This window comes from Phacochoerus africanus, chromosome 8 (assembly GCF_016906955.1).
Source record: "Phacochoerus africanus isolate WHEZ1 chromosome 8, ROS_Pafr_v1, whole genome shotgun sequence".
Classification (NCBI taxonomy): Eukaryota; Metazoa; Chordata; class Mammalia; order Artiodactyla; family Suidae; genus Phacochoerus; species Phacochoerus africanus.
The window spans coordinates 149,706,162-149,729,983 of NC_062551.1; the positions used below are offsets into that span (position 1 = coordinate 149,706,162).

General features: G+C 48.5%; 1 protein-coding gene across 4 annotated transcripts in view; it reads left to right on the top strand.

The window, feature by feature from the left end:
• The window catches only part of KANK4 (KN motif and ankyrin repeat domains 4), a 73,729-nt gene extending 51,195 nt beyond the window's left edge, over positions 1–22,534 (top strand). For all 4 annotated transcript variants that reach the window (XM_047788840.1, XM_047788838.1, XM_047788841.1 and 1 more), the window contains 6 exons: positions 867–1,085; positions 2,513–2,600; positions 4,971–5,190; positions 11,961–12,103; positions 15,309–15,509; positions 20,847–22,534. In XM_047788840.1, the coding sequence (XP_047644796.1) occupies positions 867–1,085; positions 2,513–2,600; positions 4,971–5,190; positions 11,961–12,103; positions 15,309–15,509; positions 20,847–20,951 (976 nt within the window). In that variant the 3' untranslated portion in view covers positions 20,952–22,534. The remainder of the gene's footprint in view (positions 1–866; positions 1,086–2,512; positions 2,601–4,970; positions 5,191–11,960; positions 12,104–15,308; positions 15,510–20,846) is intronic.
• Positions 22,535–23,822: the final 1,288 nt, after the last annotated feature.

Here is a 23,822-nt window from a genome sequence, read left to right on the forward strand (position 1 = left end):
CCTTACATGGGGACCGCCACTCAGAGAAAGGGCATAAGAGGGTTCAGTAGAAGCCATGGCTACTGGTCTCCCCTGGTCTCTGTGGCAATGTCCCATGGGCCCAGAACTTGAAATCTTCATTTTAACTGGAGCATCCTCCATCGGGGTCTCCTGTTGACCACGGCCAGAGGGATCAATAAATCTTACAGAACTTTCCTCCATGGACCCTGGTCTACCACCTTAGTAGAGGCGCACAGATTGAACCAGAATCTGCTGGGGAGGGAAGGTCATGAGTCAAGGCACCCATGCCCTCGCTTTTGCTCTTCGAAGCCATGGTCGAAACAGCAATTGAGAAAGGCAGGTGCTAGGTTCACGTACCCCATGGAAACTTGTTAGGTATAAGCTGGGTTAGAACAGGGGGGCCCAAGGGAGGTCTCTCAGTCCCCCAGAGACTTGATTGTCAGACAATTCAGAGAACTCAGGGTAGGGTGGGGAGGTCTGCCTAGATCTGGGTCCCTCTCCCTGGACAGGACATTAGCATTTCAGGATCAGATGCTTTCATGAGAGAACGTGAGATTGCCTGTCTGCATCATCTGCATGCATTGGCCAATTAGGCCACCGTCTTTTTGTGTATTCATCACCGAGAGTTGAGTTAATGACCTTTTCTCCCCAAATGGCCTCCAGGGTCAGAGTCTGAGCTCTTAAAAGCAAGTGTCTCTGACAGTAAGGGTTCAGGGAATCCCTTTGCTCAGGCCTGGGGGTGTAGAGAGTGGGAGACATGGTTAGCAAGCAGGGAAGCGCTCTCTAAAGCCCACCTAGTTCTCGTTTGTGTTGACACGGGCACTGTGCAGGAAGCACAGGACGAGTGACCTTGTCTCCTTCCTCAGCTACGAGACGACCTCGAGTGAGGAGACCAGTGGTGAAGACAGCTCCCCGGAGGATCTGTCCGACAGCGAGGCCGAGAAGACATGTGATGGCCCAGAGCACAGGCGGGGCAAGGATGCCCACCTCAGCGGCAAGGCGGGGCAGGCTGTCGCTGAGGGCACCTGCCACGCAGGCCAGGAAAGTGGGCCTGGGGACGAGCTCTCCCATCCCAAGGCTGAGAGGTACGTCAGATGGGTACAGATGGGGCACTTGATCCTCTGAGAAAGGGCAGGAGCCTTGACTCACCCTTCTATCCAGTCACGTGTTGATTTGTTCATTCATGTATCCATCCACCTACCAATAATTCATTGAGTTGCTAATCTGCGCCGGGTACTGGTTGAACGAAACAGGTCTAACTCCTGCCTTCGTGGGATGTACTGTCAGAGACAGAGCTCGGCATACGAAGCTAATCTGGTCCTGGCACTGCAAAGGGCTTTAGGTGTTCTCCCTTGATGTAACCCTTCTCACAACCTGTAAGGTAGAAATTATTCTAAGCCCCACTTTACAGATGTGGAAACAGAGGCTTAGAGAAGTTAAGTGACACAGCTCGCGGCGTGGGTGTTTGACCCAGGTCTTTTCGGCGTCTGTCACATGTTCTTCTCCCTCTCCCACTGACTGTGCTGTCATAACCCTGTCTTTTAAAATTATGGGAGGCCACGTGGCATGATGACAAGAGTACTGCCTTTGGAGTCAGACATCCTTGGATTCAAATCCTATGGCTGCCACTGTGTGACTTTAGATAAGGTAACTTAAGCTGGGGTCCCCTCGATATCCTCATCTGTAAAATGGGGAAGTAGCAGGCGGAAAGGTTTGATCTGAGGCCTGGATGAGAAAACGTATGTGAAGTGTGTACTGCAGTGCCCGCCACAGGGTAGGCTCTCCATAAATGGGATAAATGAGAAGAGCAGGTACCATTATCATTATCAGCATCCCCAGCCTAGTTGCTGAAGGAGTGATGAGCAGTGAAGGGTGGCTGGTTGTCCAGCAGGCCTGCAAGGCTGCTCCAACCTAGCAGCCCCATAAGGAGGGGATGAGAGCAGAGCTTCTCGGTGGCCAGAGCCACGGATCCCCAACTTAGGCCTTTCAGCACTGAGTGTGCCCTTGTACCAGCGCAGGCAGAGTGTGTGTCATTGAGAGAGCCCCAGCTTAAGTGACTGTCATTTTATTGATTCTGTTGGCACTTGGGTATCCTTCATAGAAGAATAACCTGAAGAAATCTGTTGCTATGGATTGGGTCCTTCGGGTTTTTCAAGTCATTCAGGCAGAAAATGCTTGTTTCAAAGTCAGAAAGAGAACACTCCCTTTCCCAACATGTCAGGAATGGCAGCTGGTCCCGTGGCCTCCAAAACGCTTTGGTGCCTTGCTCCCCTCCCTTGAAAACTGCAGGATCCAAAGGGCAGTGTGCTTGACTCACGGTCCAGAGGGTTTGGAAGCCAAGCCTCCTTTTGGGGAGGCTATATTCACCCTGTCTTTCTGAGGAGTGCCCCCTGACCCTGGGAAGTTGCCCAGTTTGGGTGTTCGAGTTGCTGAGAAGTGAAAGATGAAAGTCAAGGTCAGGGACATTTTGTCAAGATGGGGACTCATATATGTATATGTTTTTTTCCTTTAGATATCAACCCTCAGAAGAATTCCTTAATGCATGCCGGGCACTGAGCCAACATCTGCCAGAAACTGGGACGACCCCTGACCAGCTCTTGGTACTGTGATTTTTCATCATCATGTAAAGATCTCTGTACTGTTTTAAGCTGTTAGTTCCAACTGGTGACTTGGGTCCCGTGCCCGAGGCAGCCGTGTGGGTGTTCTCTCTGGGATCCCGCTCCACTGAGGGCTCTCTCTTTGCCCAAACTCTGCTGCCCAGTATGATGGATTGTGCTGAGAAAGCAAAACCCATGCCTTTGCACAGGAACCAGGCCTGGTGCTCGAGGCATTTACCAAGTAAGTTATTAACACCCTGAATGTGTCAAAGGATCATTTGTGGCTTAGGCTCAAAATTGCTTTGCAATGTGAAAGAACTGTGGATAGAGTGGAAGAGAGCAGGTGGAATGGGAACTGCAGGTTCTATTCCTAGGGCCATTCTCTGTAAGATATGGGGAAAGTCAGTTCCGTGCTCAGGGCCTCAGTTTCCTCATTAGTAAAATGAAGGTGGTGGACAGCATGTCTCCATTACCCTCAAGCTGTGACATTTAATTCTGCAGTTTTTACTGTTTTCCTTGAAGTGTGCCTATGGGTCGAGAGACCGAAAGCAAGAAAATACATCTGTTTGCTCCTTGGCGCCTTCGTGGCCCAGGGAGATTTAAACACGGAACGATTAGTTTCTACTTAAATCAAGAGATACTGGCACAGACACATTTTCCCAAATTGTGAGAGTGACTGATAAGACTCAGCATGTAACAGCTGGTAAGCATTTTTCAAGCCCGTTTTGTTCTCCTTTGCAGAAAAGCCTTAGGGGTAAAAACGATCGATCCAGACCAACCTATTTTCATTAGTATTTTATCTTAGCTGATTTGGCAAATAACCTGTTCCCAGATTGTTCAAGAACCAATATGTGATGTGGATGTTGATTAAAACTCCTGTTACCTATTCTTAACTGAATTATAGAGCTACGTTATTGCCTAAATCTTCATTTAAAATCAACCGCTATGTTCCTTAATATTAGGATCTTTCTCAAGAGTCTTCTGAATATTCCTTGGGTAAAGCAGATATTCTTTTTTTTTTAAATTTTTTTTGGTCTTTTTTTGCTATTTCTTGGGCTGCTCCCGCGGCATATGGAGGTTCCCAGGCTAGGGGTTGAATCGGAGCTGTAGCCACCGGCCTGCGCCAGAGCCACAGCAACACTGGATCCGAGCCGCATCTGCAACCTACACCACAGCTCACGGCAACACCAGATCATTAACCCACTGAGCAAGGGCAGGGACCGAACCTGCAACCTCATGGTTCCTAGTCGGATTCGTTAACCACTGCGCCACGATGGGAACTCCAGATATTCTGATATATGAAAAGTGTTTCAGGCACAAAAGAATCCACTGGTTCTGCCTAGAAGAGCTACCAGAGGACATCACACCCACGTTAGGTTCAAAGCCCAGGACGTCCCCTCCCCACCTTAGAGACAAAGCAGGTTGTGCAGGGCCATCTCTCTGCAGAGCCACGGGAGGTTAGGGACCCAGCCTTTTTTTTCGCCCCCATTCTGTAGACAAGTAAATTTCAAAAAGGTTACAGGACTTCCAAGGTCACATAGCTGAGCCAGGACGTCAAGCCTGGCCCCACGGGTCTAGTGACTCCTCCTCCAGTGCCCTTTCCAGAATGAACATGAAATCATCTCTCGTGATCACAGCCGCCTCATTTCTCCTTCCCTTTAGATAAATAATCCAATCATGTTCCATTTTCAGCACTTAGGTCATGGCACATGCAGAGGTGATGTCGTTTACTCTGGGCTCCTCCTCATTTGTGGTTCCAAGGATGCTGGATACTGCAGAGAGTGGGGTCCTGCCATGGGTTGTTAGACCATTTTCTCTGAAGGTCGTAAGCAAAGCTTAAAAGCCAAAAATAATTCAAGCACATCTGTTTGGGTTTTACTTCAAGCATAAATTGGGGTGTGTTGTTTGTCTTAGCCTTCAGCGTGTGTTTTTTCCCATTAGTAAAATGTTGTGACTTTCCAGCTCTGCCTGTTATAAATATGCAAAAGCCCTGGTGGAGTCAGAGCTAGGGTCAGCATAGGCTGGTATACGTGCATTAAAGAGGGAGTGAAATAGTTATCTTGTGTGGACAAATGTACAGTAGACTCAAACTGTCTCTGAGTGAAGTGCTTCGTTAGTGGCCATGGTGTTGCTCTCCCAGTCCCCCTTTCTGCCTCACTTGGCGGGGGGGGGTGATTGATCGCACAGGTTCGAAGTGTGCTGCTGGGTCCCCCACTCCACGAGCTCTGAGCCCTCCAGGAATAAATCACACGGAGAGCTGGAGACACGGACGTGGAATCATCCGAAGCTGACTTTTCCTAGTGGAAACTAACACCCTAGCTGGAGCACCCCACGTAGGTAACCTCCTGAAATTGGAATCTGTTGGTATTTCAGAGGCAAAGCTTGAACACCATCAGTCAAGAGTGGTTCCGTGTCTCCAGCCGGAAGTCATCCAGCCCTGCTGTGGTGGCCGCCTACCTCCGAGGGGTCCAGCCTCACTCCCCACACTTGCTAAGGTTGCTTGTCAACTTAGCTGATAACAACGGGAACACGGCTCTTCACTACAGCGTGTCCCACTCGAACTTCTCCATCGTGAAGCTGCTGCTGGAGACAGGTCAGAAATGGTTGCATCTGTGCAGGCTGGGTCCCTCCCTCGAGGGTTATTCTTGTCGCTACCTCCTTCCAGCGAGGAGCTTCTTCTCTGTTCTGAGTCCTCCTGGGCTGGGCCATTTTGCTTTCTCTATATCATTTTTTCTTCAACACTCTTGTGATGTAGGCATTATTATTCTCGTGTTTCTGTTGAGTTACAAAACTTTTTCAGGTCACAGTGCTGGTAAATGGTAGAGTTAGACTTTGCATTCAGTTCGTCTGACTCCAGAGCTATCCCACGCTGCCGCTAGGAAAGCTCACATTTTCCATCTTCGTAAGTACTTTTTAACAAAGGCCACACCTCCATTTGATCTGTTTGACTCAATTGGATTCATTCATCCTTTGGCAGATATTTGTGGACTATGTATGAGGTCCCTACTGGCTACCACCAAGGAAAAGGAACGCTCTCATACTATTGCTGGGAATGTAAATGGGTGCAGTCACTATAGAAAATAGCATGGAGGTCCTTCAAAAAACTGCAAATAGAGTTTCCATAGGATACAACAATCCCACTCCTGGGTATATACCCGATAAAACTATAAATTGGAAAGACGTATGTCTAGTCACTTATGATGGAGCATGCTAATGTGAGAAAAAAAGAATGTATACCTGTATATGTAACTGGGTCACCATGCTATAGAGTAGAAAAGTGATAGAACACTGTAAACCAGATAAAATGAAAAAAAATAAAAATCATTATATAAAATATTCAAAGAAAAGATGCATGCACCCCTATGTTCACAGCAGCACTGTTCACAATAGCCAAGACATGAAAGCAACCGACATGTCCATCAACAGATGAGTGGATAAAGAAGATGTGGTATGTACACACACACACACACACACACACACACACACACACACACACACACACTGGAATATTACTCAGCCGTTAAAAAGAATGAAATAATGCCATTTGCAGCAACATGGATGGACCTGGAGATTATCATACTAAGTGAAGTCAGTCAGAAAGAAAGACAAATGCCATATGATATCACTTATATGTGGAATCTAAAATATGACTCAAATCAACATATCTAAACAAATTCATGGATATAGAGAACAGACTTGTGGTTGCCAAGGGGGAGGGGCACGAAGGAGGGATGGATTAGGAGTTTGGGATTAGCGGAGGCAGATTATTATATATAGGATGGATAAAGAAGGTCCTACTGTATGGCACAGGGAACTATATTCAATATCCTGTGATAAACTATAATGCAAAAGAGTATATACGTATAACTGAGTCACTTTGCTATACAGCAGAAGTTAACACAACACTGTAAATCAACTATATTTCAATAAACTTTTTTTAAAAAAAGTTGAAGCACCTACTGGCTACTACCAGGGATGCAAAGGTGAGCTAGGCGTGAGCCCTCTTCTTCCCAGGAGCTTACAGCCTGATAGTCAGGATAGAGCAGGGTGATGGCTCAAGAGAGATACAGAATGTGATTTCAAGATTTAAAAGAAGGGAGATAATGCTTTGTTTAGACAGCAAGAAATGTGCACAGCAGTGTGTAGGTTCCAGCAGACAGAGAAGTCTCAGGCCAATGAAGAAATCCCAGTCAAGAAGAAGGAAGATTGTCCATTGGGTTGAATTTTGCAGTGCCCCTGAATGATGGTGCCTGGGGTTGGTAGATTTGGGAAGGGGTTGCTGATGCCTTTGGAAACAATTGTTTCAGGCAGATTGGGAGGAAACCAGATTGCAGAGGTAGGAGTGAGCTGTAGGGAAGGCATAGGGAAGGCAGTGATATAGCATAGTGGCTGAAGGAGGCAGGAGAGGCTATGGAGGGTTATTGTTGTATGAATGGGGATGAAGGGGATCTGAACATGTTTGTTGGCTGAGAGGAAGATGCTAAGACACATCTTAGAGAGACACACAGGGAGAGAGAGAGGCAAAGAGAGAGATTAAAGATACAAAGAAAGAAGATGCTTGATGGAGCAAGGTCTGGAGGAGCTGGAGAAACCTGGAACCCACAGCAGAGGCAGGTGAGGTCAGCCTAGGTTGGCTGCTGGGACATTTATGCCCCTGAGATGGAAGCAAGAGGAAGGGCTGGTGGGTGAAGGTCCAGAGAGATGTTGAGGAGAGAAGGGGAGCAAGCATAGTTTCTCAGTTTATCTGAAGTCTGGCGGGAAGACTCTTCCCTCTGGTGGAGAATCATTGCAAATGGCCTTGATCTCCTCAGGAACTGGAAGGGTGGTTAATAGTCAAACAAAGACCTCTGTGTCTACTGAGGGCTCACAGTGCAGTCTGAGCAGAACAGAGCCTAGGAGTGACAGTGCGGACAGCGGGTGATGGGACTGAGAGGTGTGTGGGTCCCAGCTGAATGCCGTCTGTGAGTTGAGGAAGGCTATGTGAGGGATATCTAAGAGGTGGTAAACCCCAAATGATCTCCACGGATTAGGCCCTCTTGCTGAGCATCTGGCACTGGAGATCTCATTGAATCATCATGCTGATCCTATTATGTGGATGTTAATCCCTGTTTTATAGATGATGAAAGTGACACTCAGAAAAGTCGACAGATCACACGATGACCAAGCATGTTAATGGGGTTTGAAGTTGATACTGTGGCACCCAGGAACTGGAGCACATGCTAGATGTGTAACCCCTACCAGGAGGCTGGAGGGAGAGCTGAAACAGGCATCAGAAAGTTTGAATTCTGGATCCAACAGCCTTCCCCCAAATTGGATCTTGTCCACTCCAATTTAAATCCATCCCACAGCTTCCCCTTGGCCTCCCCTTGCTCTTAGAGCAGAAGGTAGCTTCCTCAGCCTGGCCCTTAGGAATCCTGGGTGGCCTGGTCCTGCATACCTCTGCTCTCTCTGCTGCCACCACATACCCTCCTTCCCTTCACTGCAGCCACGTGACTCAAACTCATCACGTTCCCTCCTTGGGACCTTTGCATTTTCTTTCCATCTGGACCCTTTTCCCTGAAACTCTTCTCAGGACTGGCTCCTTTTCATCATTCGAGTCAAAGCCCAGATGTCATCTCAGAAGGCTCCTTGGTGACCCCATCTACGGTGGCTACCCCAGCTTTCTCTAAAGGAATGCCCTATTTCTTTCTTTAGATGATCTTTGCTTGTCACTTGTCACTTGTCAGTTAACCCAAAGGAGGCTCTTGCCTGAGTTGTTCCTTTCAGTATCACCAGCACCTGGACCGGTTCCTGGCTCATGGTGGGTGTCAAGTGAAACTATTTGTTAGATGAATGAGAGGACAGATGACTCCTGAGAGCTAGGTTAAATTCCACTCTCCAGAATTTTGTTACGCACTCTTGAGGCTCTTCACTTGCAAGTATATGGACATGTAATGTACATAACAACAGCCTGAAGTCCTTTCTGTTTCCTGCATCATCAGAGGAAGACGAAGTTAGAATTCTGACATTCTCTGTGGATTCACGCATACCACAAAAATGGTAGCGCAAATTCGCTGGTCGTGCAGCAGGCTAAGGATCTGGCATTGTCACTGCTGCGGCTCAGGTCACTGCTATGGTGCGGGTTTGATCCCTGGCCCGGGATTTTCTGCATACTGTGGACACGGTCAAAAAAAAAAAAAAAAATGGTAGCTCAGTTGAGAAAGGCACATAATTAAAGAATCATGCCTCTGTGTTCTATTTGCTGTGTTCACTGTTAGGGCCTTTCATTGTAGAACATAAGTAACAATACCAACCACTGCTTTTTGAGTGCCTTCCCTAACTTGGACAGAGTATTATACTACCATGTGCAGTCCTTGCAGGGATTTTGAAGCAGATATTTGATGCATTTTCCAGGTGAAATAACTGAGGTTCACAGAGTTCAGATGATACGGTCAAGGTCACAGAGCTAGTAGATAGCTAAGCCAGAATTCCAGCCATGATTTGTCATTCTTCCAATCTGGGCCTTTCTATTAGCCCAAACTAGGTTCCAGGGACACTGTGAGACCTTGGGACCACTTATTATGTGCAAAAGAAATCTAAAGATCCGTAATGTGACACCTTTGTCTCTAAGTAGCTCACAGACTTGCAGCCTGTTAGAAGTCCTTCAGGTTGGCCAGACCAGCCTGGAGAACAGATAACCGTTGATTTGGTTTTTACACATTTCTGTGGATGTTGTCTAAGAAGATAGTCAATACTCATCAACCCTGAAGTGGTTTAGAAGCTTTTCCCTTTAACCTCTTCAAATAGCTAAACAGCCACAGGCATAAAGAATGGAGTGGGGCGGGGAGACGGTCTGAAAGTGCCATTCCTTTCCCACTGTAGACAGATCCATCCCAATCCAAACGGGACTCCCTTCCCAGCCAGTTGTGAAGCATCCAGAAGGCACATTACAAACTGTAGAGGGCTGCCCAGGAGTGACTCATCATCATTGAGAATAGAGCCACAGGTGCACCTCCATCAGTATAGCCCTTTGTGATCTGACCTTTATTTTGTCAGGACGCCTCTGCAGAGGAGAAGCTTCCCGAGTCAGAGGATGCTCAGTCATGAGCCTTCCCTTTGCCTCTGGGGAGGGTTGGTTTGCTCCCTGGAGCTGCTCAGAAGCATCTGCTATGGAAACTGGGGGTCCTCAACTCCTTTTCAGAGCCCCTGAGGAGGAGTTAGTCCTCACTCTACTGAGCTGTAGGTCCTGTTTCTGACAAGAGTATAGAGAATCATAACCTGAAGCTTGTTTACACCGCTTAAAAGCAAACAGGACATAGTCACGAGGTAAAAATTTAAAAGCCATTAAGTTAACGAGGTAGTGAATACTGTCATCTTTATCAGAGCAAAGTTGTGAGAGATGCGTGGAGCTCTTACTTACTGGTAGCCCAGCTTGTCATGACAGTGGCCAGACAGACTTTAGGGAGGAAACTGGTACTAGATGAACCCAACTGATTTTCTGTATCCCCTGGCATCCGGGTCCACGATGACACATTTCCAAAAAATTGTTTGCGGTGGCGTGGAGAGAATGTCCAACAAATGTTGTTTTTTTTTTTTTCCTCTTGCATAGAACTTACAAATAACCCTAACTGCCACCTTGTCATAAACCAGATTTGTTACAATGCATCTCTAAGTCTTGAAAAACAAGTAGCAAGGATATGAAGACCAGAATCCCATTCTGGACAATAACAGTAGTAACAGTTAACACTTTTATTGAATGTGTATTATGTTCAAGGCACTTTTTTAAGTGCTTTTAATATATAAACTTATTGAATTTCATGGTAACCTAATGAGTTCTGTCATTGTCCCCATTTTACAGAAGAAATGCTAAGAAGAGTCTCGGACTTGCTCTCTGAGATAGATTTATTATTGTCCAAAAGAGACACCCAGATTTTCTGCATGAGCAACAGTACAGGGAAGATCTGGTTTTCCACAGGGTACCTCCCTTAAGAGCTGGGGCCTTCAGACAACAGATAACAGGCTGACGATGTCCTGGGTCTCTTTGGTGGAGGCGGATATGAATTCATCCACAGCAGAATGTCTTTGGACTTCTCACTTCATACTTCGTTTTAAAAATATGCCAGTTTTTCATTCTATGGTGAAATGTATATTCTTACTTTTTTTTTTTTTTGTCTTTTTGCCTTCTCTAGGGCTGCTTCCGCAGTATATGGAGGTTCCCAGGCTAGGGGTCCAATCGGAGCTGTAGCCACCGGCCTACGCCACAGCCACAGCAACGTGGGATCCGAGCCGCATCTGCAACCTACACCACAGCTCACGGCAACGCTGGATCCTTAACCCACTGAGCAAGGCCAGGGACCGAACCCCCGCAACCTCATGGTTCCTAATTGGATTCATTAACCACTGAGCCACAACGGGAACTCCTTAATTGCTTTTATATAAAAAGTTATGGAGTGTTTTTTCTGCTCTGCTTTTCAAATGAGATGGTTATTCCTGGAAGATTTCCCATGTTTATTCTGTGGCATTTTTCATGCCCCCTGGTCCACTGCACAAGGTATCACTAGGCCTTTAGAAAGGACCTACCGTCACAATCAATAGCTTAAGAGTTACACATTGACACAGGGCAAGACCTGACAAATATTTTGCTTCTGTTACAAAACAGAAACAGACTCACAGACATGGAGAACAGACTTGTGGTTGCCAAGGGGGAGAGGGGGAGTGGGGTGGACTGAGAGTTTGGGGTTAGTAGATGCAAACTATTACATGCAGAATGGATGAGCAATGAGGTCCTACTGCACAGCACAGGGAACTATATCCAATCACTTGTGATAGAACATAATGGAAGATAATATGAGAAAAAGGATGTATATATGTGCATGGCTGGGTCACTTTGCTGTATAGCAGAATTAACAGAACACTGTAAATCAACTATACTTTAATTAAAAAAAAATTTTCAGAAAGGACCAGAAATGCACAGCAATGGGAGATGTGGGGCTGCGTGAGTGATGGGCTCTGGACAGACCTGAGTTTTGGTCTCATTGCTCTTTCACTGGGGCAGTTGATGTAGCTGCACCGAACTTCAGCGTCCTCACCTGTAAAATGGGAATGTGTGTGTCCACTTTAGGAAATAAGGACAAAGTCATCTGCCCCCTTGGCCATCTCGGACTCCTGCTGTGGACCTTTCTTGCTGGGTATCCTCTGAAAACTTGTAAAGAAATGTGGCCACTGTTAAAGGCTGCTAAAAATGTGTAACATAGATTCCACCACTGGGAAAGGATTGCCCTGTTCCGTGGCCCTTTAACCAGCATGCAGCATCCTGTTGAACCCGGCTGAAGCCTGGCTTTTGGCCCCTGGGGAGCTGTTGCAACTTTGGTGCTTCTCTTGCAGGCGTCTGCAATGTGGACCATCAGAACAAAGCTGGTTACACTGCTGTGATGATCACTCCCCTGGCTTCTGCAGAGACTGACGAAGACATGGCTGTTGTCTGGAAGCTCTTGAGAGAAGGAAATGTGAACATTCAAGCTACTCAGGTAGGAGGCGTGAATATCCTCTCCTCGTTAATGAATGCAAGCACCTCCCAGTTTCATCCTGCCAGTGGGGTGAGACCTTCCATGCAGCTCCATGTCGTTTTTTATCCCGGGACATCTGGGCCCTCCAAATGGCATCTGTCCAAAGACTGGACATTGGGTTTCCTCAAAGCCTCCTGAGACCCAGACAGGCTGGGGCAGAGGTCAGTGAGTTTCAATCTATACCTTGTTCTGAAACTGGGCAAATTCCATCTGGGCCTGCCTCCTCGAACCACATGTTACAACTGTTAGCTCCTTGAGAAGGCATTTGCTGGTTAGCTGTGCTAGAGAGCACCTGCAGGCGATCCACCTTGATCATGAACTTCAGAGCAGTTCAGAGGGTTAGGAGGTCTCTGTTTGACTTCTGGGTCCTTCTGCCTGGGAACATGGAGTAGAGGTATGGCCCTGAGGCAGCAGGGCAAAGCTGCACAAGCAACAGGGGGAATGCCTCATCTTTGACCAAGACGAGAACAAGCAGAGTGCATTCAACTCGCCTTTTCCCCCTAGAGCGATGTAGATATAGCCTAATCCTCAAGAACTGTGAAAGATCTGAGATTTTCCTCTGTTTTCAAGCTAATAATTTGGTCTGCCCCAATGTCATGGATGCTGGCAGAAGACACAGGACTCTTGTGCCAGAGAAAAAGGACAGTGTATTACTCACAGCAGTAACAGTAGCTACTTATACCAGCTCTCCAAGACCCAATTCCCAATTCCCACTGGGCCATGTGAAGAGGGCCAGAGGCCTGTGCACAGAGTGGGTTGTGTTACTGGGCGGTAAGCCTGAGCTTAGGAAACCTGAATCTTTTACACTGGCTAGTAGGCATGTCTGCCCTCTGTTCTGGAGGAGACACTCTCTCTGTCTTCCAAGGACTGTTCACCATACACACATCTTTAAATAAAAAGACATTCTGGAACCAAAGACAGTGCCTCATTTGCAAGGTGTGCAGAAAGCCAAGAGACCCATAGAAAATTATCTCCCAGTTTAACTCTGCCGTCCACTCCCACCCCAAAGTGATTGCAGACAGCGACCTAACCTGATGGCAGAGTCACTCTGCACACTCCACATAACAGCAGTCCTCTTGGTGGCCAGAGACAGACATTTGTAGCATACTCTCTGGTTTTCAAAGTATTTTCACCTACCTAGAGCTCCTACTTCAGAGGACTCAGTAAGCCTGTTTTCCTTTTAAGTAATATGTCTTCCATAAAAATATTCAATTTTTCTTAATTGGCCCTCTTGAAGGGGGAATGCTCACTAATGATCCAAATTGATGCCCTTTTTATAGAGGAGAGAACGGTGCTCGAGGAGTGTAAGGGAGCCATCTGGGTCACTAAAGGAGGGGTGGGACGAGAATTCCTAGTGCAGCTGAGCCCTTCAGTGCCCTCTGGGGAGAGCTGCAGGCACCGGGTTACACAGGAATGCATTGGGAAACCAGGAGTCTCCTGGGCTAAGCTCCTTATTTCCCTCTGTATCCCCAGGGTCAGTGCTGCACCTGGCCGACAGCAGTGCTCTGTAAATGGTTGTTGAATTAAATTGTATGGAACTGGACCGGGAGGGAGGTGAGGAAGGAAGGGGCCCCAAGTCAGGCAGGGGGCAGACAGGAAGACATCTGCATTTGCCATCTGGCTTGAATACCACTTGGAGAGGGGTCTGAAGGAAAACCTATGGTCTGGTTAGGGCCATAAACAAGCGTTTCCTCAGGGCTGAGTATCAGCGAACCAAAGAGCAAATAGGCGTCTCTGGAAAGATCTTCCCAGGTCCCACAGAAGTGGGGAACCATTCTCTGGAATGTAATGAAACTTTCCCACATACTGAGTGATGATCAGCCATTATCTCCAACACTCAGAAAGATGACAGCTAACAGGCACACAGCATTTGTGATTCCCTGGGGTGTCATACCAGCCCCAGAAGGCAGGTAATATCAGTAAGCATTCCTGTTTTACCAGATCAGGAAAAGTCACCAAGAGGTTAACTTGTCCAGATTCTTGTACTAGTGGGAGGCAGAGTCAAGACTGATCTGATTGCAACCCCCTTTCTTTTCTCTAAGCCCCAGTGTTCTGGGCAGGGAAGCATAATTCATCAGTGACTGCAGATTGGAGCTTTAATCAGTGAACACATCAGCCAACATGCTTCTCGTGTAAGACACTGTGCTCAGAGCCACAGGGGATCTGAAAGGAGAGAAAACAAGAGTCTTGCCTGATTCTCACAACCTTACAAAGCCTGACATCTGGTCAGAGAGACACACCTGACTTGCCTGGAACCCAGAAGAGAACCTTGGGGCAAATTATATAATCATATTGTACGAGAGGACGATGTGGCACAGGAAAATCTAGGGGAAATGATGATTCGTTTGTAACCAGAAAAATTACTACCACATGTCGTTATATCCACGTCCTTTATCTCGTTTGATTTTCACACAAGCCCTGTGAGATATATGGGATGGATCATGATTATATTAATTTCTAAGAAAAAGAAAGACCTCGATTCAGGGATGAAAAGTGATGTAGCCTTAGGGTCAAGCACTAAGAAACAGCAGAACCAAAGCTTGGTCCCACTTTCTGACTAATCCATTGCGATGTGCGCTTAACAGTTACAGGGATGTAAACAGTTGTTGTTAATGGCTATGGATTAGAAATGAGCACAAGACGGTGCAAACAGAGAGCCTGTTGAGACAGAAGGGTTCTGGCTGTCACTACGCTGAAAATAGCAGGGGCATTCAGAGCAGTTAGGCTGGGGCAGGCAGTCAGAAGCCATGGTCCTGCAGCATTCAGCCCTGGGTTGATTCTGTCACTCAGCATCTATCAGCACGTACTTGGTCCTAGACACGGGAGAGACAGAGGTGACCAAGACTTCGTCCCTGCCATCCAAGATGTCTCAGTCCCTGAGAAAAAGAGAGGCTGACAGGTTGCCATGCCAAGCGGTAGGTGCTGTGTTAGGCACCCCGTGCCTGGGGTGTGAGCAGAAAGCTTTAGAGAGGAGGCAGCACTTGACGAGCATCTTGGAGGCGGAGTAGACGTCTGCCAGCGGAGCAGGATGGGTCCCATACCACGGGCAGAAGGAGATTCAGACCAACTGTTTTTTTCCAAAGAACTCTTTCCTGATCACACCCAGGCTACAGAGGGGGTCCTTCTTGTTTGCCACAACCTCACCACACCTCTGCCCTCTGCGCAGGGAGGCCAGACGGCACTGATGCTGGGAGTCAGCCACGACAGGGAGGACATGGTCCAAGCGCTACTGAGCTGCCAGGCAGATGTCAACCTGCAGGACCATGATGGATCATCAGCCCTCATGCTGGCCTGTTGCCATGGCAACACTGATATGGTACGGCTGCTCCTGGCACACCCGGCCTGTGACAGCAGCCTGACTGACAAGGTGAGACTTATAGGCTATTAACCAGTGAGTGTTTCACTTCCCTTCCTGAAAAGTGCCTTGCCAGCCAGCAGAATCCATGGAACCATATGGCAGTAGCAACAGAATTGACCTCATAAGGCTGTTATGGGATTTCAGTGAAATGACCCATGAAATGCTGGAAGACTTGGAGCAGGTAGCCTTTCATACCAACCTGAGGGAATGCACCCAGGCCTGGTCTTGGCCCTGAACCCCATCTGGTCCCAGCAATAACAGCATGTGAGCTTCGAGGCAGCAGCTTGGACAGAGAAGCTCTGCTGTCCATGGGGACTCCCAGGGGGCCGGATGAAAGACGCAAGTACAGCTTATGTCCCTTTTGGACAATGACCCACCTTCCAGAGCGGCCCATTTCATCAAGCTACCCTGCTTGACCTTACATTGCTTCTTGGGAAGTGATGGCGATGGCGAAAATGCTGAGACAATGACGAGACGAGCTAACACGTATAATGTGCTGGCTCGGTGCCAGGTACGCACCAAGCGTTTACCAAAAGACCACCTTGTGTAAATCCCACAACAGCCTTATGGGGTTGCCTGTGTTGATGCCACCCATTTGCTCATGAGGAACAGAGGCATTGAGTGGTTAAGTAACCCACCCAAGATCACACAGTTAGCGGTACCAGCTCCATCGAACTGCTAAGAGGGCTCAGAGGAACGCTTTCCCTGTGTCATCTCCCGAATCTTCTCAATAACCCGGTGAGATAGATACTGCAATCCCGATTTTGTATTGATAAGGAAACAGAGGCCTAGAGCATTTATGCAACTGTCATAAGATCACAAGCTGCTGATTCTTGGAGCATGACTTCAAGCCCAGGTCTGACTCCACTGTCCTGAATGCTGGCACTGTAATTTAATGCTTTAAACAGACTTCCCTGGGAGGAGTTCCTATGGTGGCACAGTGGAAACAAATCCGACTAGGAACCATGAGGTTGCTGGTTCGATCCTCGGCCTCCATCAGTGGGTTAAGGATCTGGTGGTGCTGTGAGCTGTGATGTAGGTCGCAGACGCAGCTTGGATCTGGCGTTGCTGTGGCTGTGGCGTAGGCCAGCGGCTACAGCTCTGATTAGACCCCTACCCTGGGAATCTCCATATGCCACGGGTGCAGCCCTAAAAAGACAAAAAGATTAAAAAAAAAAAAAAAAAACCAAAAAAAGAACAGACAAAACAGAGAAATAGACTTCCTTGTATGTTTTTGTTTGTGTGTGTTTTTTTGTTGTTGTTTTTTTGTTTGTTTGGTTTTTTGTCTTTTAGCCTTTTCCAGGGCCGCTCCTGCAGCACATGGAGGTTCCCAGGCTAGGGGTCCAATCGGAGCTGCAGCCACTGGCCTACGCTAGAGCCACAACACCATGGGATCTGAGCCGTGTCTTTGACCTACACCACAGTTCACGGCAATGCTGGATCCTTAACCCTCTGAGCAAGGCCAGGGATCGAACCCGCAACCTCAGGGTTCCTAGTCGGATTCGTAAACCACTGAGCCACAATGGGAACTCCCCCTGTATGTTCTTAATACCCACAGTTCGAAAGGACCAAGGGCCTGGGGAGGGAAAGAGTCCCCCCCGTCCCAGGGACACCCCCTCTTATTAGGGAATATCTGAATGATCTGCTGTAGTTCATCAGTGATTCAAGCTGTGGGGTCCCTCATGCCACACCCAGGCAGCAGGCACCCTGGCTTAGCATTTTCAGATCCCATGAACCCCACCTCTGCCCAAAGCCATTTCTGCAGTCGCGAGAAAGCACAGACCTTCTTGAAATGCATGTGGAAACAGTGATGGGCTCTGGAAATAAGGGCTCCTTCTCCAAACAGGTTACGGTCAGACAAAGGTTCTGTGTTAACAAGCTCCCTGCAGGGCCCCCTTGGGCAGGAGGTGGCCCGTTACTCTGGAACAGGCCCAGGGCCATCTCAGGAGTGGCCTCTGCAGTTGGCCTGGGGAGACCTAATAGGGCGGGCCTATGGGGCAGCAGTGAGGCCTGTGAGATAGCGGGCAGGGCTCTGAAGTTCCTGGTGAGCAAGGACCTTCAGGCAGTGAGTCCTAGAGCATCTCCTGGACTCTGCTGCAGATCAGAGAGCTCAGTGGCTGCTTTCAGGAGGTGGAGGAAGAGCCACAGCCAGAGAGCTTCATTGTGCTTGGACAAATGGAGTGATTACTAGAAATGTGGCCTTTCAACACCCATGCATTTGAAACTGGGTTCAGCGACTGTGTGCCTTTGAGCAGGTGACCTAACCACTCTGAGCCTCTGTATGCGTTTCTGTAAATGCGGATAGTAATGGACCAGACCTAAATATGGTAGTGTTTGTAAAGTCCCTATCTGACATCGAAGAGGCACTCAGTTGATGGTAACTGTTCTTGCTGTGAATAGATGAACCGTGACACAAATACAAGCAGCCCCCACATGATTGACCAGGGTTCTCGGCATTGCAGGATGTGCCTAGAGGGAGTAGGGAAAATGAAGGTCTGGAGTTAGGGAAGCCCATCAGAGCAGACCGGTCCCCAAAGGGAGAAGTGGCTCTCATTCAGGAGTGATTTTGCACTCCAGTGGAAGTTCAGCAGTGTGTGTGTGTGTCTGTGTGTCTGCACACACAGTCCTGGTGTCCAGTGGGTAGAGGCCAGGGTTGCTGCTAAACATCCTACAATGTACAGAAACAAGGAAGAATTACAACTTATCTGGCTCAACATGTCCGTGGTGCTATGGCTGAGAAACCCTGGTGTAGGCAAGGGCTGAGATCCTGGTGGAATGAGAAGCCCCGTCCCAGTCAAGTGCTGGCTCAGGAAGCCAGACCAGGGTCGAGGACAAGGCTGGCTGCAGTTCAGGGCAGGGCCTGAGAGGTAGAAGTGGGCAGCTAAATGGGAGATGCTGGCAGAAGCCTGTCCTAGGGGAAGGTGGAGAGGGACAGGGGTGCCCAGATGATGTAGGCAGCAAGCCCACAGAAAGTCCCAGACCCTGCTGCCTGCTGGGGACAGGGTCAACACAGAGTTACACCCAAATTTCCCAAAGGTGATTTGGGTGAGAAATTTCAGCGGGAGATGGGACAGCTGACTGGGACCCTAGCAAGAACCAAGCCCTGTGCCTCCAGATTTGCACTGAAGGGCGGCGTCCCGCCCTTATCGTGATGACCACCTCGTCTCACTGTTCACTTCCCCGTAGAGATTTAGATGGAAAACTGAGAGAGAAATCCTATCCTGAAAGTAGCTTCTCTCATCCTACCGACATTTAAAGGTTGCTATAAAAGCAAAACTCCCAGAACAGTCAGCAAGGGGCCTTCCCTAGGTTAGAATCTAATTCAAGAGGTCACCTTTGGCCTCCTCCAGGGACCTGCCCTGTCTGGCTCCCACTGGAGCAGCCCGCAGCGGGCTTGTTCCCAGGGCCCTGGCAGAGGCAGCTCAGGGACACAGCCTCCCTAGGCTGTCTCTCTGGCCACGCTTTCTGATCTGAATGGGGTCTTCCACTTTCCATGTCTGCAGCTGAAGAGCCTGCAGACACAGGCTGTCACCTCTGGGCGGGTCCTGTCCAAAGGTGCCCTTGTCCCCTGGAACTGGCCCTGTGCCTCTTTCCCATAGTAACAGGAATCACGCCGTCTTTGTGTTTAGGCAGAGCCTCCTGGTTGACACAGTGCAGCGCTGGAGTCCACAGGGGACAGACACCCAGGCCCCTCTCTTGGGCTTTCACAGGGCTCCTCTGTGGAAAACCTTTGCTTTCTTCCAGACGTGTCCAATCTAGGAGCATACTTGTTAGGATTGGGGTGGCTCGGGTTCTTCATCCACTGGAAAGGAATCCTCTGCTATCATCTCGCATCCCCTCTTTCCACAGCACTTACTGAGGGCCATGCAGACGGGAGGCACGGGGCCAGCAGAACAGGCCAGATCCAGTGTCTGGCCTCATGGGGCCTGGGATTTATCAAATAACCCCACAGACACCAATTGATAAAGCATGGCGGAAGGGAGGTACCGGGAGTCGTGGGGCCGTTTCAGAAAAAGAACTTCATGTGTCTTGTGCAGCCTGTCTGCAGAAATGCCCCTTCCTTCCTCTGTGCATCCTGTCCCTTGAGCTCACTCTGTTCCTCTGCTGACTTGGTTGGTCTTTGGCCGGGCATTATCGTTTTTTGTACGTATGTGGAACCCCAGGCAGCTGGACTCCATCCTGGAGCACAGAGAAGAGGCTGAAAGGTTTTCAGCTGAGTGTCAACCCTTTCTCGCTGCTTCTGTGGATTTTCCACATTTTAGGAATTTCCCCCATCTAAAGTAGAGAACACTCTAGTGGGGTCTTGAGGGGCCCTCCTGTGTCAAAGCCATTAATATTGATGCAGTAAAGTGGAAAAATGTTCACACTTAAAGTGGGCTAAATAAGGACCAGAAATAGCCTCAGTTGGATTTTTGCCTTCCAGTGAGTTGCCAAAAAAGTAGTTTCCGAAGCTGTCTTGATTGCAGAATTCTGCATACGAGATTGAACCCTCACCGAGCTGTCTCCACTGCATCACCCCAGCCCTTCCCCTCATCTCTGCATAGAGAATGGCCGCTGCTGCCTGCTGAGCGCTGCTCTGCTTGCAGCTTTACACAGCAGGACCGGCATCTTTTTTGCACGGTGGCTGCGCTGAGGAAAGCACCACAGCATCACGCTTCAGGAGGGAAGAACGAGTGTGTCCTTCTGGGCTGGGAGCCCACTCCAAGAAGTCGGTGCTTAGGAAGTAATTCGGAATGGGGGGGATGCTTTCTGCACTCAGTTTATGACGGTGACGACTTGGAAACAACCAAAGTCTCCCACAGAAGGGAAATAGTTCAGTCACCTATGGACTTTTACACAGCCAATAAGAAAAACCATATGTTCTGGTGGCTGTGTAAGAGCAGGGGCAGTTTGAGAGCATCTCACGGTAAGGTCAAGATAAAACTAGATTCCAAAGTGATATATATTATCCCTTCCTCTCTCTAAAAACCAACAACGCATTTGTGCAGGAGAAAAGACTGGAGGGAGACATACCCAAACTTTCATTTAAGTCCCTGTAATGGGATAATGGAAGCGTTGTTTTCATTCCTCTGTCTTCCGATTAAAAAAAAAAAAAAAAAGTATTAAAAACCCAGTGACACGTCTTTCGTTTGGGTGGCACAGATTTCCCAGGAGTGAATTCTGTTTCTGTGGGAGGGGGTGTATTTCTCCTGATCCTCATGCCACGGGAGTCTCCTCCTCTCTGTGGATGCTTGGGATAGACGTCTCTGCCCTGTGCACACCCCTTGCTCTCAGCTCACCCTTCCTTTTTGGGGTGGGAGGCAGATGGGATAAAAATTTGTTTCTCCTTTTCTTGCTCCCCTCTAGGCTGGCCGAACAGCTTTGTCCATCGTTCTGAAATCACCCGCCCATGTGGAAATTGCAGGGCTGCTGCGGGCCCACGCAAAGCAGGGCAGGTCCCTGGGGCCATAGGGGCTGCGGAAGAACTGGCAGCTGGGAACAGAAGGCGCCTTCTTTGGACTCCTCCCTCGCCCTTGGAGAGGGCGCGGGTCATAGCCAGGGGGCCGCCCCTCCAGAGGAGAAACTATGTCAAATATGCACATACATTCCTGTTGTATACTTCTGCTCATTAGGATGCTTTGTAGTTTTTGCCTTAGGCCAAGCCCCCAAACTCTGCGGGCTGCAGCAGGGTGCAACGTACAAGGTGCATTGGTGTTGGCTAAAAATCCCAAACATCTTCAGCCTCAAATTCCTTGTGACTCTACCCTTTGTAGCACCGTGTAGAGAGCAGGCAGTCAGGAGCACAGTAGCAAAGCAATACTTTTTAAGTGGAATTTTAAAGTGCACCATCTTTTTGTTTTTTTAATCAATATATATGAATATGTCCCATTGGAATATGCATGTCCCATTGGAATAAGCAAGGAGGGGGGAAGGGGTGGGATTTCAGCAGCTGCCCTGGCAGTCATTTCTCTGACGGACCCAGGAGAATCCCTATGTGAGCAGGTGAAGCTGAACAGACCCCACTAGGGCCTTTGTTTAGTTGGGGTTGACAGAGAAATCTTAATTCAGATGAGGCAGGTAAAAGAAGCATATTGGCATCAGTGCCAGATATATACAGTCTTGACCATTTCCGAGTCAGCAGGTGGCTCCGGTTTGCTCCAGGGAAATTGGAATTAATCAGGAAATCCAATCCAATGACGCACACCACATGTATCCAGGCAGAGTCCAGTTACAGAAGCTCTTCTGAATCCGCGAAGGCAATAAATGAGTCGGAGTGAGCATCCTTCTCAGGGTGGGTTATTGTCATCCAGAAGCCGCTGCTTTTCCTCCAGAGCGGTAACCATGGCTTCACAGTAAGCCTGGCTCCTTTCCCTTCCCCCGCCCTCATGAGCCCTTCTGAGGAGCTGAGGTTTCCAAGGCGTCCGGCTGCAGAACCCGCCAGCCTGGGCTGGGGCAGGAGTGTGGAAGCTGGGCTGGGCTGGGCAGGGCCCGCTGTGTCCTGACATCTCTCTCTCCTGGACGGTTCGTTCTTAAACGTCCACACTCCCAGAGATCCACACGCCCATGGCTCCCATTCAGTCACGCACAAGGCTCTCTGTGAATTTGTTCTTTCTTAAAAATCTCTTGCGCAAAAATGTCCCTTTCATTTAAAAAGGCAAGGCATCAAAGTTGGGTGAGCCTCACACTGGCAGCTCAAAAGCTTGGTTCCCATTGGACTCAGATGCCAATTGGCTTGGCGCCCCTTGGGAGAGTCATGCAACCTCCCCAGGCCCCAGTTTCATCATCTCTAAACATGGGAAATCATCATACAACCCGGGGTTCCTGGATCCGCTTTGTAATCCATAAAGACTGTCTACAGAAATGGCTCAGCAAACTTGAGTACACTTTATGATTCACACGGGAGGCTCAAAGTCCCAGAGCAGGACGCTGATGTGGGACAGCGTGGCTCAGAGAGAATGGAGCAAGTCATGATCTAAGATGCTTAAATGGGTTTCCTTGGACCTCGAAGCACATTTTAAGAGCAAAACCCCACATTAATAAATGTTCTAATCCCAGTGCTTCTCCAACTTTGACGTGCATGCAAATCACCTAGAGACCTTGGCAGAACGCAGTCAGTCTGGGGTGGGGGTGGGGAGGGGTCGGGGGAAGGTGGGTGGAGAGTCCACATTTCTAACCAGTTCTCAGGGGATGCAGACGCTGCTGGGCCACACCACTCTTGCAGTGGCAAGGCTCCGGCCTGTCTTGACTGTTTATTCTATTAAAATGCTGCCTCTCCATCATTTGTCTCTGCATTTCTCTGCACTGGGCTCTTGGGAATGTGCAGTGTGGGTCTTATTGTCTCTTGTGGTTCTGCAGAGAGCAGTAGGGGGTCCATGTCCTATGTTGCCAATTCAGGGTTCCTACATCTCACATTATGGTGGCATATTTTTTAAAAGTTATTTCATTTGAGTCCAGTTTTTAAACAACTTATTTACCAGAGAAGGCAAACTAATATTCCTTGCATTTGAAGCCATTGAATCGTTATCAAAAAGAATTTTTTCATCCTTTTTGAGATTATTATTATTATTATTATTATTATTTTTTTGGTCTTTTTAGGGCTGCACCCATGGCATATGGAAGTTCCCAGGCAGGCTAGGGGTCAAATTGGAGCTTCAGCTGCTGGCCTACCCCATAGCCACAGCAACACAGGATCCGAGCTGGGCCTGTGACCTGTACCACAGCTCATGCAACACTGGATCCTTAACCCACTGAGTGTGGCCAGAGATTGAACCTGCATCCTCACGGATACTACTCAGGTTCGTTACTACTGAGCCATGACGGGAACACCCTTTTTGAAATTTTTAATGTTTCTTCTCATCTTGAGTTTGGAACAGGAATACGTGACCTCATCCCTTATAACCATTCTGTTCTGTTGGAATATCTGAGCCCAGAACATGGCAAGATGAACAAGCACAGAATCCATTCTGCAAATATCTGCTGAAACAGGCCAGGTGCCTGTCACTGCCCCTGCTCTGGCTTTTAGAAAGCAGCCGTGGTCCCCGCTGGAAAAACAGTGTCTAAGGTTTACTGTGATCCCGATCCCAGGCTTTCCAGATCTTGAAGCCGAGGTTCCACTGCTTAATACATTTGTCAAGGGCCCGACAGCACAGCCTCTAAGCAACATAAATCAGGCTCCCTGGAGACAAGTATTAAGCTCAGGCCTGGGGAGAAATCCACAAGTATTTTAATTTCCTTCACTGCCTTCATGGAGCTTACAACCTGCGTTTGGAAGACAGGACGCGTGTGCTGATAGGAAAGAATAAGACCAGACAACATAGTTCACTCCACAGATATCTCTGCAGC